We start from the raw sequence: 13,472 nt of genomic DNA on the forward strand, positions 1-13,472 counted from the left end.
CTATTTGGAAATAGTTTGGTTTTATTTGTGTACATTCACAAATAGTGTGTGTGTGTGTGTGTGTGTGTGTGTGTGTGTCAGTAACAGTGTCTCCCAGTTTTATCTCACAGAGTAAATACCAACCACAGAGACGTCCATGTTTAAAAAAAATAAGAACAAGGCAGAGAAGTAGCTGATAAGAAAAGTCCAGTGTGTCATCTGCGCCTCGGTAGTGTTTATGGTCCTGTCCGATCCCGTCCGTCAGAGTTCGTCCTGAGGGGACAAAGCCCACGTCACACTCATTTTTTGGTAGCTTTTTACAGCACACAACTTGTCCATGTGTGCTCAAGTAGCAGTACCCTGAAGCTTTACAACTACCATCAAATCAATGCTAATTCCCGTAAGCCAGTCCATGGCTTTTCCCACTATATGTTAGCACAAAGCTAACATGGGGCTGTCATGAGATGATACGTTATTTCAAGCGGGTGTGTGTGCGGAGCGCACGCCGCGATAAACAGGGGCTCACTGCGCTTGTGGGCTAGTAACCCACCTTCCTGTGCAACCGTGACGACGAGTGTTGTAGTCTCTGTCTGATGACTTCGGCAATCACGCTTGCATCTCGGCTGTCGATGTTCTCGCCGCCGTGTGGGCGCTGTCAACACGTCTCAAGGTTAATTTGTGCGTGCGTATTCGTGTGCGTGCGTGCGTGCGTGTCCTCACCCTGCTGGCATCCTGGTACGGGTAGAAGCGTACCGTGGGGTAGGCACTGATGCCGGCTGATTGACAGGTCTGGTAATGAGCCTGACAGTCAATCTTACCGGCCCGGACTTCCCCTTTAAGGACCTGTCAATCACATAGGCGATGCGATGAGAGCGCGCTCAGTTTCCCCCCACCCCCCACTTTAAATTGAGGGCGTGACAGCGGGAGAAAGATTGAGAAAATGGCGTCTCACCCGAGCCAGAACCTCAAACTCTGGGGAGAAGTGTTTGCAGGGTCCACACCAAGGCGCGTAGAAGTCCACCACCCAGGGGTCGTGGCCCTCCAGCAGCAGAGAGTGGAAGGAGCTTGGCGTCAGATCCAGCGACGCTCGGGGCAACGCGCTGCACGGCCACGCATCGCCGCAGACAACAAATCCATCAACCTCCAAATTCTTTGGACTTTATTGTGCACAATTTGTTGATTGGGGCAAAAGTGCACATTCCTTTTCCGGAAAAAATCTTGAAAATTGAAAATGATTTTATTTTTTTTTTTTGTGGAAAATGGCGGGGTTGAGCAAGTTCAGATTTGATTTTTGTCGTAGCTGAGGCAAATGTGCGTCCAATTAATGTCGACAGCTCGATGACATGATTGACATAGGCTGTTCTTCTGCTCTACTTAGAATTTATTGAACAGGAACAAAACACATTTTTTAGATTAGAAGCATTAAGATGAGGTTTTTTGTTTTTTTTAATGGAAAGTTTTTTCATGTGCACCTACCTGAGTGCCCACGTTCGCAGCGTGTGTGCATCTCTGTGCCAGCCGTTGTAACTCCTTCACGAAAAGGCAACACAACAACAAGTCACGTGCGGTGGTACGTCGCCGCGATTGCGTTAGAGGCGTGTTGCAGCGCATACGTGTGGCGAAAGGCCGTCCTGCCGCCGCCGCCGGAGTATAAGCGGATTTCAGGGTACGAGCGCACGTTTTGACCTTGGCAAAACGACTGGAAGCGCTGGCAGTCCACGGAACCCACCAGAACCTGGCCCGACAACATCTGCGCGCGCACACAAACATTGTCAAGTAACACCACAAACAGTCTGAGTGTGTGTCGGATGTGCCTGCCTGCCTGCCTGCCTGCCTGCCTGCGTGCGTGCGTGCCTGCCTGGCTGCCTGCCTGCCTGCCTGCCTGCCTGCCTGCCTGCCTGCGTGCGTGCGTGCGTGCGTGCGTGCGTGCCTGCCTTTGGCTGTCTGTGTACATGTGTGTTTGCACAGTGTCTATGTGTGGGTTATGCGCATGTATGTACTATATGACTGTAACTTGTGTGTGAGTGTAAACAGTGTATACTTGCGCATGAAAGTGTGTGTCAGTACGGCATGTGTGGTCCATACCCGTGCCATGCGCCTCCATTCGGGCAGCAGAGCCTGGCACGGACCGCACCAGGGCGCGTAGAAATCGATGGCCCATAGTTCACCGTCGCCTAAACCTGAACGACAAGAACGCGCGAGGCGAGGCGAGGACGTGAGGAAGACGAGAAGAGCCGCGTGACGCTCACCTGTCACTTTCTCGGCAAAGCTGGAAGGATCGAGAAGTACCACGGACGGGTTGACCAGGTCCTGTGGGCAGTCAAACAAAGAGCCGAGGATGAGGATCGCCGCGCGACGGCGGAGACGGCGAGGTCGCACCTGTACGAACTCCAGGATGCCGTCGGCCGAGTGGCGTCCTTCGTACTCGTGAACGGAAGAGCCGTTGAAGATGACCGTGGTGGGGTACGCCTCGATGTTGTACTGACAACATCGCGGACACGTTTGGGAAACAAATTCACAGATCAGGTCAGCGGCAAAAACGATCACATACTTGTCACTCTCATTTGAAATATTAAGATGAAATATTGCATCACTTACTCATTCGACCAATTACATACTGAAATAAATACAAAATGTTGGCATTGTAAACTGTGCAAAATTGACAAAGTTTGTATTTTATTTCTCATAAATTAGTAGAGCAATTCTTTCATAAAATCGCACTCATTAAATAATTGCTAAACAAAAATACAAAAACGTTTTAAATTCATTTGAAAAACTATTTTCCATATATAGTTTAAACGTTCTTATTATGTAAATAGTTGGTCAATTTATTCTAAATAACAACAATTGAAAAACATGCACAAAAAAGAAGTGTATATCCATTGAACTTTTTGTATGAAGTAACTAATTAACCAATTTAAGTGACTACCTGACCAATTAGTTAAACGTACATGCATTACCCATTATTTTCCATTTTTTCATTTACAATAAACTAATGAACCAATGAATAAACGCCATACAAAAAGTTAAACAAACCGACCAATTACTTCATTTGAAGAAAGTGTCGAAAGTGTATGTAAACGTGTATATTTTACCATTATTTTTACTGTATTATTTGTAATCATAACAATTAGGCAATGAGTGATGTATTGGTAACTGTTGATCTAAACGATTTGACTTTATTGCCTATTTACTGTGACCCAAGCAATTTGATGGGACGACGTTTGACGGCGGCGGGCGGGCGGGGCAAGGTGAGGCAAGAGGTCCGAATGACGGCGGGAGCGCGTGTGGCCTCACCGTGGCGCAGAGGTCCAGGTGGACGGTGCAGTCCAAGGTGCCGAACTTGACCTGTCCCGCCAGCCGGATGGACGCTTTCCTCAACTCGGGAAGCAGGGCTCGACACGGCGGGCACCACTGTCACGCCGCCGCCGCCGCAACAACAACAACAACACCACCACCACATCAACCGCAATCTGTTGGAAACGTCGTCCTTTGCCCTCACGACAGCGACGATATGTTTTTCTGTTCATGAGAAACGCGTTGCAACGCTCTCCTTGGAGGCAAGTTTGCATTCAATCGCAGCTCCTCTCCGACTTTTTTCCCCGACGAGGACTCACGGGGGCGAAGAAGTCCACCAGCCACGGCTCCTTCCTGCCGGAGGGGAAGTTGTCGGGCCTCAGCGTGGTCACGTGAGCCCGCACGCTGTCCCGGGCGAAAGCCACTACGTTGTAGACGGCGTCCTTGCCTGCGGGGAAAGACGCAGATGAGTGCGTGAGGGGCGCAAAAAGGCACAGGAAAAAGGAGCACCGACCGTGATGGATCTCAAAGTCGTGGACGCCCAGGCCTTTGAAGACGGCCACGCAGCCTTTGTGGATGTACATGGACTGGCACAGCTGGAGGTCCACAAGGCAGTCCACCCGGCCCACCTAAACGCACGCGCGCACACACACACACTCGTGCGTCACACTCACACGCTGACGGCGTGACCGAGGCGAAGGTGGAGCGCCACCTGGATGTGGTCGTGGCGGAGGAAGGCCTGCAGCTTCTTGTACTCGTCTGCGCCTTGGCCGCGCTCTCCAAACGTGAAGGTGATCAACCAGCGATGACGGGCCAGCTTCGACTGAGGACAGGAAGTCACTAAGTGAGGTCAAGTGCGGCTTTTACAGATGGCTGGCCGCCAATATCAAGCCAATGCATGGGGTACTCGCGAAGGCCGCCGACACCGGCTGACGGAAGCTTTTCCTGTCTCGGCCATCCTCTCAAAGGCATTCCGAGTACATACTGTCGGTTTAGACGTTTGCTTAGAGCGCTCAGGGTGCATTAGCGGTGCGTTGCGACCCAAAGGTACAGGACATGTTCATTAGATCAAATGGGTGGTACGATGACTGTCTGCTGTAAGGCATTTCGTGCAGCGCATGTACTTACTTGACATGCAAATGCAGTACGGGCAACACAGCTCGTTTACTTGACTGTGTGTATTAAACAGAGTGCTAGACGCACGTTGCCTTCTTTTTGCTAGCAACGCTACGGTCGAGTAAAACCCCCCAAAATAAGTTCCAGCTTCCACTGGGTTTCATTACGTGGAAGTTGTGGGCCGTGAGCAGCTGTAAGTCGGGCAGGTGCTGGAGGACCTGAGCGTAGATCTCCCTGCTGTCCAGAGTGCTCAGCCACTGCAACCACAACACGCGTCAGTCACATGTGCGCTAGCGCTAGCATGATAACGCAACGCTCACTCACTCACTCACTCACTCACTCACTCACTCACTCACTCACTCACTCACTCACTCACCAGCACGCTGCCTTCCTTGTCCAGAGCGCTTCCTGGCGGGAACAGGGCAGTCGCTCCGCCAGTTACCTGCCGACAGCCAACAAACGTCTTATACTGTGTTAGGGCTGCACAAGATACAGACAAAAACATGGTCGTGATAACAGCATATGCAATACGTTTGCAAAACGTATGTGGCAAAGACGTTTGGTGGCTTCATAAGGAATTGGATACTTTTGTCTGACTCTGACCGATCAGATGCCGCCTAAAATGTGCATCGCCATCCAATGGGAGAAGCGTATCTAACACCAAGGAAGTGCACTGGACAAGAACACATTGAGCCCGCTTATTTTTCCACCTGAGAAAACATGATTTCTTTCATTAGATAATCAAGACGTCGTTTCTTTAGGTACTTGTTGTACTTGTGCAATCATATATATCCCCGTGGGAATATTCAACAGCCATATGGCAGATCGCACGCAGTTTTTCCGACACCGTGCAACTGTCATTTTGCTCACATTCTTTTCGATTATTTATGCTCATTTTTCTGTGCATCTTTTTCAACGTTTACCCGGAAACTCTCGCAGAGTTGCGGCTGTGCGCTGCAGTCCATCCAGCCTACCCTCACCAGGCCGTCCTATGCAAACAGGCACACGCGTGTGTTGTTTTCAGCAGCATCTGTCTTGGCGCGTTAGCATTTGGCATCCTCACCAGCATGGACGCCAGCTTCTGCCGGGTCCTGTGCTCCAGAGAATCTGTCAAGGCGGCAGAGGTCTCTTGTCAGCGCATGCTAAGCCATCAGTTGGCACGCAGCATGCGGGCTTACCTCCCGTGTCCGCGCAGAAGGTGATGAGCCAGCCCAGGCCCGCCGCGAAGGCGCTCTCCATCTCTCGGAACACGTTGCCTAGCAACGACAGCCGTCAATCGATGGCAGGCCTGCGCCGCGGGTGGCGCTTCGCTCACCTTGCCACAGCTGCGTGACGCCGGTCTTGATGAACTGCACGCTGAAGGTCACCAGATTGTCTTTGACGCGCTCGCCGTGGAACTTCTCAGGTTTCTGACGGATGAGACCAAGATGACCACGTGAGGAACGGCAAAGGACTCGCGAGGGACATGAGGGAAACCGAAGGAGTTTGAACAACAGGACCGTTGTGAGAAACGTGCGTACGGTGAAGAACGGGAAGACAAGCGAGACGAGGAAAGCGAAGAACTGGTGAAAATGAGAACCCCCGCCCCCCCCCCAAAAAAATTTGAGGATCAGAAGGAATGTGAAGAAAATGAACCTGGGAAAGCGGAGCATTGTGAGGATGATGTGAAGAATAAAAACATGAGGAATGTGAAAAATATCAGTCGTGGGGAGAACATGGCCGACATGAGAGAAGTGAAGACGACAAGAAACGCGAGCCGCGTAAAGAAGATGAGGAAATGACGACTAGGAGAAGCGCGAAGAAGGTCACGGGCACGCGGAGGACAAGGTGAGAGGACGCGACGAGCGTGAGGGCAAAAGGAGGGCGCGAGCGCCACCGGCGCTTACGTGTCCCGCTGTGAAGATGATGAGGCTGGGGTAGCTGCCGATGCCTTTGCGCCGACACAACTGGTGGTTGTCGCCACAGTTGACCGCGCCGATGCGGATGGCGCCGTCCATCTCCTTGGCAAACTCCCGCCACTGACACACACACACACACACACACCATCACAATCTATACATGCGTGCGCGCGTGTGCGTGCAGGACGTCCACATTACCGTGGGAGCGAGCTGGTGACAGTGTGAACACCGTGGTGAGTAAAAGTTGATGAACCAGATCTCTCCGGAATTCACCGCCGCCTCTGAAACACACACACAATCATTACTCAGCACATGTAGACAATCATCGAAGCAAAGACACATGCAAACACCAAATGACAGCAGATTTGGGGGCAAATCCAAATCTAGAGTCAATTACAGCTAAGAATGATTTGAATCATCCATTAGTCCGAGTCTTTTTTCGATGAGCGTGCTAAAAACAAACTTTATGGACATCTCTGTATACTCCACATTTCTGCAGGAGTGCAGAAACTGCCCAAGTGTAAATGGAAGATGATGATGATGACTCCGTTTGTGCTTTGGTCCTTCACATCCAACTGAAAATGGGCAAAAATGTTGACCGCGGTCTTCCAAAGTAGGCAGAGTTTGCAAAAACTTGACTGACGGTGACGACGCATCAGATTTGCCCGGCGCTTTTCTGGACACTCAAAGCGCTCGCAACGCAACTCGGTTGCGTTCATTTTGTGCGGTATCAACCTCGTTGTAAAATGGAATCAAGCCATTCTTCTCCTGCAAATTGAAAGATGTCTCTCAAAGTCAAACAGTGCTCTGTAAAAGTATTCACAGCGCTGCACTTTTTGCTGATTTTCTTCCAAATCGAAATGAAAAGGTCTCGACATTTGCAAAGTATCCACGCTGCTCGACTTTGTGCTCATTTTGTTTTGGTACCAAAAGATATTTGATTCATTTTTCTGATCAAAATTCTCAAAGTCTCTAAGAGTGAAACTGCCGAACTTCGGAAAGTCCAAGCAGCACTTTGCTTTTCCCTCATTTTGTTAGCTAGCTGCCTTATCCCAAAATGGATTCAAATACTTTTACTCCTCAAAATTCAAAGAGTCTTGGAAAGCACTGCGAACTGTGTCTCAGTCTTTGCCGCGCTGCACCTCCTCTGCTCCATTCAGTTTTGTCCCCCTCTAAAGTGTCCACACAAGTCTCCGCAATGACGGCAATATTTTCCATGTTTTTCTTTCGGCTTCTTACCAAAGTCTCCGGTGTCCAGCGTGATGATCTCCAAGTCGTCGTCGTAGATGCCTGGCCAAAACATTTGCAAAATCGCAAGGATGGTTGTGACTTTGCTGGGCGAGCTGAAGGACAGCGCGGCGCGGACTCACCAAAATCGTAGCGGTAGTAGTTCCAGCTCTCGTATCGCCCCCTTTGGGACTCGTCCAGGCCCTTCTCGCCGTACTTGTCATATTTCTTACGCAGGTCCTCGTCCTTCAGGACCTCGTAGGCTCGGCTTACCTGCAGGAACTTGTCGTGGGCCGACGCGTCTCCCTGCCGACATTTGGGAGAGCTAAGCGTCTCTAAATGCCATGTCTAAAAGGAATTCAAAAGGGATTTCGGCTCTGGTGGAAAAAGCCAGAATGTTACGATGAATTCATTTTTTTTTTTTTTTTTTTTAAAGAGAAAAAGTTGCAATGTTAGGACAATGAAGTCAGATTTTTGATTGACCTTAATGACCTGATTTGACCTTAATGAACTTGTAATATGAGATTGAAAAAAAAAATCGGCATCTAATGAGGGAAAATAAGTCCCCGTATTTTATGAGGAACTTTATTCTCGTCGTTCAGCCTTGGTCAAGCACTTTTGGTGGAGAACCTACCTACAATGTCCTCCATTATTGACTGAAAAACACATGTTCTAGGTTTGCGCTGAGGCCAAATCAACACGAGCATTACTTTGTCACCATCTTGGTAAGAAAGAACTGCATTGAAGTGAAATGAGGAGCTTCATTTAGACAAAGGTAGTGCTACTACAACAGTATTGGTTGGCTCCAGATAAAACATCTTGGTACCCAGCAACTACGTTGGAGTAAATTTCAGTGCAATAAAAGTATTAGTTGGCATCATCAAGTGACAGCTTGGTGTCAAGGGACGATGTTGAGGTCAGTTGGGAACTTTCCTTTCACCAAACGTATTAATTTGCTGCCATTTTGGGGGATCTGGATGTCAAGTCACTGTGTTGAAGTGAGCTGAGAACCTTCATTTAGACCAGGGGTGCCCACATTCGGTCCTGGAGAGCCCCTATCCAGCCCGTTTTGTGTGTCTCCCTCCTCCAACACACCTGATTCAAATGATCGGAATGGTTATCGTGCTTCGGCAAAGCTTGCTTAAGAGCTGATCATTTGAATCAGCTGCGTTGGAGGAGAGAGACATCCAATTCAGGATGATGAGGGCTCACGAGGACCGGACATTTGGACAAAGGTAGTGCTTTGCCGCCATCTTGATGACAACTTGATGTCAAGGAAGCGAGTTGAGGCGCTTCCATTTTGACGGCAGTAGTGTTTTTTGAAAATGTGTGCATCTCACAGGGTTCTTGTCGGGGTGCATGGTGAGCGCCAGTTTCTTGAAGGCCTGTCGGATTTGGCGGGTGCTGGCGTCCCTGCCCACCCCGAGCAGCTCGTAGTAGTCCCGGCCCGCCGCGCCGACCGAGGCCGGCGCCAGGGCGGCGCAGAGGAGCAGCAGCGCTAGAAGGGCTCCGACGGGACGAGGTCTGGAGGTCCACGACGCCGGCCCGGACCGCGTCTCCTGTCCCGCCATTGCACACGCTGGAGCTGGAGCTGGAACTGGGCAACTGCGACGCAAACACCAGCCGGGGGAGTTCTGCAGACTGCAGAACGGATGACATCACCTCAATAGTACACAATGCATGATACTAGGCCATGTACTTACAACTTTTATTTGGCATTTCATTTTATTCAGACATTGTGAGGAAATGAAGATAATGACGTATATCTGCTGCAAGTCACTTTTTTTTTTTTAATGAGTAATGTCGTAATGGTGAGCAGGGTTTCCCCCAGGAAAGTTGTTAAGCCTGCTGGTGGAGAATCAGCATAGATCAACTGTTTCACAGAACAGTCTACAAAATATGAACATATATGAAAATATATCAAGCCTATTCGCCGGCGACTAAGAGACGAAAAATGAAGAAACAGCAACTCACTAAACCTATGGAAACTTATTAGGCGCTGTATTGAGTTTGTTGGCTTTCAAATGAGCAAGCTTCCACAAAGTAAGCTAACAAGTGTCCGCTAATTAGCTTCGCGGATTCGTCGTGAACTAAAGCGTGAACCGACGAGATTTTGGATACCATTTTACCCAACATGTAGCTAGGCATGGTTACCTAAGTTGGAGCTTTCTCGCCGCTGAGGTGTCCAACCTCAAAAGGGTGCAAAAGTCGCTCTGGAAGCTGAGAAGAATTGAAGATCCTGGAGCGACATCCGGATCTCGCCGGCAACAAGTTAGTGACCAAGCCCTTCATTTTCCGTTACACGCGTTTCAGAGTAAAAGACAGAGACTTTGCCGAGAGCAGATATCACATACCAGCAGATCAATGTACAAGCGTGTCCGTTTTTGATATTTATTTTTCATTTATGAAAAAAACACTTTCCTTCTGGCTGCCAAATCTCATTTCCACGCGGTTGCATTTCTACAGTTTTTTATTTCGTCGACTCAACGACAGCGGCGACACAACGTATTTCCGGTTACGTTTGTCTCAAGTTTGATACGTTCAAGTGTACTTGAAAAAAATATTTGTTTAAATATCGCATGATTCGCCAAGCCGGTGCGACCAAATGTTTTGATCACAATTTTACGCATGGGAATCGCTCTAAATTGGAAATTAAGACACTCGTGTTTCAAAACAAATTTGTTTCAAGCTGTTGGGTTGTTGTTCTTGAGCCTATGTGGCAAAACCAGGAGCGCATTGGGTCCTTGAACGCATCTTTTCAAACGGCAATTCCTTCCGGGTGTGCGCTAAGTGACAAAAACTATTCACGCGGCGCCCGACCGACACACCCTCCGAAATCAGCACATTTTGACTCGTTACAATTTGGATCGAGGCCACTTTGTACGCAACACCAGAGTGACATCGACCCGGCCCCGAAAGGCTCTTCACGTCCTGCGCTTTGACACGTTTAGCGCGCTGCTAGCCGCGTTTGCTAAGCGTTAGCCTGGCGTCATTTCCGGCATTTGAAACCCGCGGCCCCAAACTACCCAAAGTTCACCAAACCATGATGGAGCTCCAAGGTAAGTCCACTTTGAGCAGACGTAAACCCCCTGATCAAGAATTGCAGACATAGTTTTACAGCACAGAAGCAGTATGATGTCAAAGCTACAGGGTAAGCAGAGCTGCTGTGTTGGTGCAGATTAGCGTTAGCAACTCTAGCTTCTGGTAATACATTTGCTACAATGTTTATTGTTTGGCTATGGTTATATTAGCATCTAAATCTATTCAAAACGATGTTAGGGTAAGCGGTTTGACCATGAAATGCACCACACCAACACATGAATTGACAAGCGCGAGCCAGCGGCTTGGTGATGTAATTCCGCATCCACTGGTGGTGACGTGATAAAATCTCTGCGCGCTGGCGTTAGCTTCGTAGTTCGCCATCGGCCCGGCACTACGCGGGGCGACGTGAGTCAGATCGTCTCCTCAAACCAGCCAATTCCTCCATGTCCAGAAATCGGAATTGGAAAGTGAGCGTAAATTGTGTGCGTCCTCGCAGTGGGAGCTGAACCCATGGCTCTGGGCTCCCCGACCTCCCCCAAGCCCATCCACGGTGCTCAGTTCCTGCCGGGCTTCCTGATGGGTGACCTGCCTGCACCCGCCAGTCCCCAGCCGCGCCCCTTCAGCATGACCGCGCCCCTTCTGGAGACCTCTCTCCTCAAAGGTGAGTGTGAGAGGATGCCTGTGAGAGAGAGTGAGCGTGAGAGATAGCATGTGAGCGGGAATATGTCTGTGTGTGATTTGACGATAGCGTGTTGTTATGTGTTTGCATGTGTGATGTTGGAGGCGCAGGAGGGTCGAGCCCGCAGCCGGTGGTCCCCACCCCGAAGGACAAGAGCGGCGCGCCGCCCGTGCGCAGCATCCACGACGGGCCTGTTACCGTGGCGACGCCCCTCAGCGCTCACAGACAGGTTTGCAGCGAAGCAGCATGTGGTTCCGGCCAGTCGCAATCAATGTGCGTACTCAATGTGTGCGCTTGCAGTCTTTCCCCAGCATGCAGTCGCCGGTGTCGGCACGCCAGGCGTCCACTTCAGGTACGTCGTCGTCATCCAGGTACAGCGGCGACAGTCGTCGTCGTCGTCATCAGGCTGTGATGTCGCACCCGCGTTTTCAGGCGTGCAGCAGCTGTGCCTGTCGCCCGCCCAGGTGGACCCTTTCTACAGTCAGGGAGAAGCTCTGTCCTCCGAGGACCTTCTAGACCAGACCTGGGTCACCGTCTTTGGGTCTGCAAAACATTGCGTACAGTTTGTCATGCGTCTTTTTCTTCCGCCCATTCTTTTGGCGTGCAGCTACTTCCACCTAATTCATCCCATTCGCATCATTCCAATTGAAAGGCCTTTCCCAAATTGGCCCTCTTGCCAGCCCAAATGCAACATTTTCCACCAAAGGCTCCTGATTGATTGCCAGCGGGTCCAATTCTAACATATCCACATCATTCCCATTCGAAATTCAAAACACCTTGGGAACAATTTTGACAAAAACCTTTTGAAATTCCTACCAAGGCTTGCCGAGTCATTCTCAATGACACAATACGGATTCACATCCTTTGACATTCGAAACATTGAATTGCCCTTGCTAACAATTGTCAACATGCCCAAAAGGTCCACGTCCCCACTTCGCATGCATCCATCTTTTGTCACGGAACAATTCTGCATTCCCACACCAAATGTGGACTTTCTTCCTTTCTTTCAAATGTTGTTCCCGTTGAGGTGTGCTCACGTGTGTGCGTGTTGTGGCGTGTCAGCTTCCCGCCAGCTTCGGCTTCCTACATCCTGCTGCAGTTTGCCCAGTATGGAAACATCCTCAAACACACTGTAAGACGCGCGCGCGCGCACGCGCGCGCACACGCGCGCGCACACGCAGTGACCTCTTGGGGTCATCATCACCGTCATGATTTTTTGTTTGTGCACGTGTAGATGGCGTCTCCCGGCAACTGGATGCATCTTCAGTATCAGTCGCGACTTCAGGCCCGTAAAGCGTTGTCCAAAGACGGCAAAGTCTTCGGGGACGCCATCATGGTGGGCGTCAAGCCCTGCATCGACAAGGTCAGCGCGCGCGTGTGGCCTCGCTTCGGCGGGCTTCCGCCTGAACCCATTTTGGTCCGAGCTCGTCTTTCAGCCTTTCGCCGCTAATCGGCGTGGGCCTTTTTCTAAAAATCGGACCAGCCGTAAGAGACGGGAAGTGCTTCGAATGACGAACTTTCCAGTTTGGGTGACATTTTGTAAAACTCGATTTACTGTCGAAAACCTTTGGGAACCTTTTAACTGAAGACCGAGCCACCTGTTGTTACTATTTGAAAACAAAAGAGCTCCATCGCTACGGTAACATCCATGCTGCAAATTTGAAAAGCTTCTGTTCTTGTGACTTTTCTTCTCCAAGATAGTTTGTGTCATTGCATGAATGTTGGCTCCAAATCTCGTCTTTGCGTAGTCCCGTGACCTCTGCGTGTTGTGTTTTGGCTGCCAGAGTGTGATGGAGAGCGGCGAGGCGGCCGCCTCGCCCCTGGCCGGCTCGGCCCTCCCCTGCACGCCGCGCTCGGCCATCAGGCCGCTTAGCGCCACCTACAGGAACTCCGCCAGCGACTACCAGGTACGCTGGCACGTCGCCGCACCGAGTGCCTCTGTAGATGCCTGCGCGTACATACCAGCAACTGACTGCAGTGCTGCCGTGTAGGTGGTGAGCGACAGACACACACCCAGGAAGGACGACAGCTTCGTCTCCAAGGCCATGGAGTACATGTTTGGATGGTGACGTCATGACTGGACACCCGCTGCTGATTGGATGAGGAATGTGTGTGCGCGTGTGCATCTCGCTGCTTTTCCAGTGTCATTTTTTTTGAAGGTTTCAATAAAGTTTGTACACAGCTGATGGCGCTGCCGTGTTTTCTTGGTGGCCACCAGAGGGTGCCGTTGGCCA

The 13,472-nt window shown here is 50.3% G+C and overlaps 3 protein-coding genes across 7 annotated transcripts in view; 1 reads left to right on the forward strand and 2 right to left on the reverse strand.

Moving 5' to 3' along the window:
• Position 1: 1 nt before the first annotated feature.
• dnajc10 (DnaJ (Hsp40) homolog, subfamily C, member 10) lies at positions 2 to 9,816 on the reverse strand. Of its 2 annotated transcripts, XM_086051489.1 has the most exons (25): positions 9,672 to 9,816; positions 8,858 to 9,158; positions 7,661 to 7,823; positions 7,530 to 7,580; positions 6,489 to 6,571; positions 6,279 to 6,410; positions 5,708 to 5,801; positions 5,571 to 5,648; positions 5,456 to 5,499; positions 5,316 to 5,381; positions 4,769 to 4,834; positions 4,560 to 4,649; positions 3,989 to 4,099; positions 3,791 to 3,905; positions 3,597 to 3,724; positions 3,277 to 3,393; positions 2,359 to 2,460; positions 2,229 to 2,289; positions 2,065 to 2,159; positions 1,593 to 1,729; positions 1,456 to 1,509; positions 932 to 1,079; positions 700 to 822; positions 530 to 631; positions 2 to 252 (listed from the first exon to the last, which is right to left on the reverse strand). In XM_086051489.1, the coding sequence occupies exons 2-25, from the start codon at positions 9,086 to 9,088 to the stop codon at positions 241 to 243; spliced, it is 2,403 nt and encodes an 800-aa protein (XP_085907615.1). In that variant the 5' UTR covers positions 9,089 to 9,158; positions 9,672 to 9,816; the 3' UTR covers positions 2 to 240. The 2 variants fall into 2 exon arrangements, with proteins under 2 accessions (XP_085907615.1, XP_085907616.1); XM_086051490.1 differs by lacking the exons at positions 2 to 252; positions 530 to 631; positions 700 to 822 and having other exon boundaries at positions 1,065 to 1,196.
• A 78-nt stretch (positions 9,817 to 9,894) lies between these two features.
• Positions 9,895 to 13,472, reverse strand: part of cerkl (CERK like autophagy regulator) — a 43,708-nt gene continuing 40,130 nt past the window's right edge. Inside the window, exons 17-18 of the transcript XR_015089535.1 lie at positions 11,520 to 11,781; positions 9,895 to 11,238 (exon numbers count right to left, since the gene is read on the reverse strand). The gene's annotated coding sequence lies outside the window, so the exon portion shown is untranslated. The remainder of the gene's footprint in view (positions 11,239 to 11,519; positions 11,782 to 13,472) is intronic.
• Positions 10,250 to 13,422, forward strand: nup35 (nucleoporin 35). 4 transcript variants are annotated; one of them, XM_086051500.1, is made up of 9 exons: positions 10,250 to 10,964; positions 11,056 to 11,220; positions 11,343 to 11,467; positions 11,539 to 11,590; positions 11,671 to 11,779; positions 12,301 to 12,370; positions 12,473 to 12,601; positions 13,023 to 13,145; positions 13,230 to 13,422. In XM_086051500.1, the coding sequence occupies exons 2-9, from the start codon at positions 11,070 to 11,072 to the stop codon at positions 13,305 to 13,307; spliced, it is 837 nt and encodes a 278-aa protein (XP_085907626.1). In that variant the 5' UTR covers positions 10,250 to 10,964; positions 11,056 to 11,069; the 3' UTR covers positions 13,308 to 13,422. The 4 variants fall into 4 exon arrangements, with proteins under 4 accessions (XP_085907626.1, XP_085907625.1, XP_085907624.1 ...); XM_086051499.1 differs by having other exon boundaries at positions 10,250 to 10,576; positions 11,011 to 11,220; XM_086051498.1 differs by having other exon boundaries at positions 10,251 to 10,576; positions 11,349 to 11,467.

Source organism: Filicampus tigris, chromosome 14 (genome assembly GCF_054856515.1).
Source record: "Filicampus tigris isolate MCC_2025a chromosome 14, RoL_Ftig_1.0, whole genome shotgun sequence".
Classification (NCBI taxonomy): Eukaryota; Metazoa; Chordata; class Actinopteri; order Syngnathiformes; family Syngnathidae; genus Filicampus; species Filicampus tigris.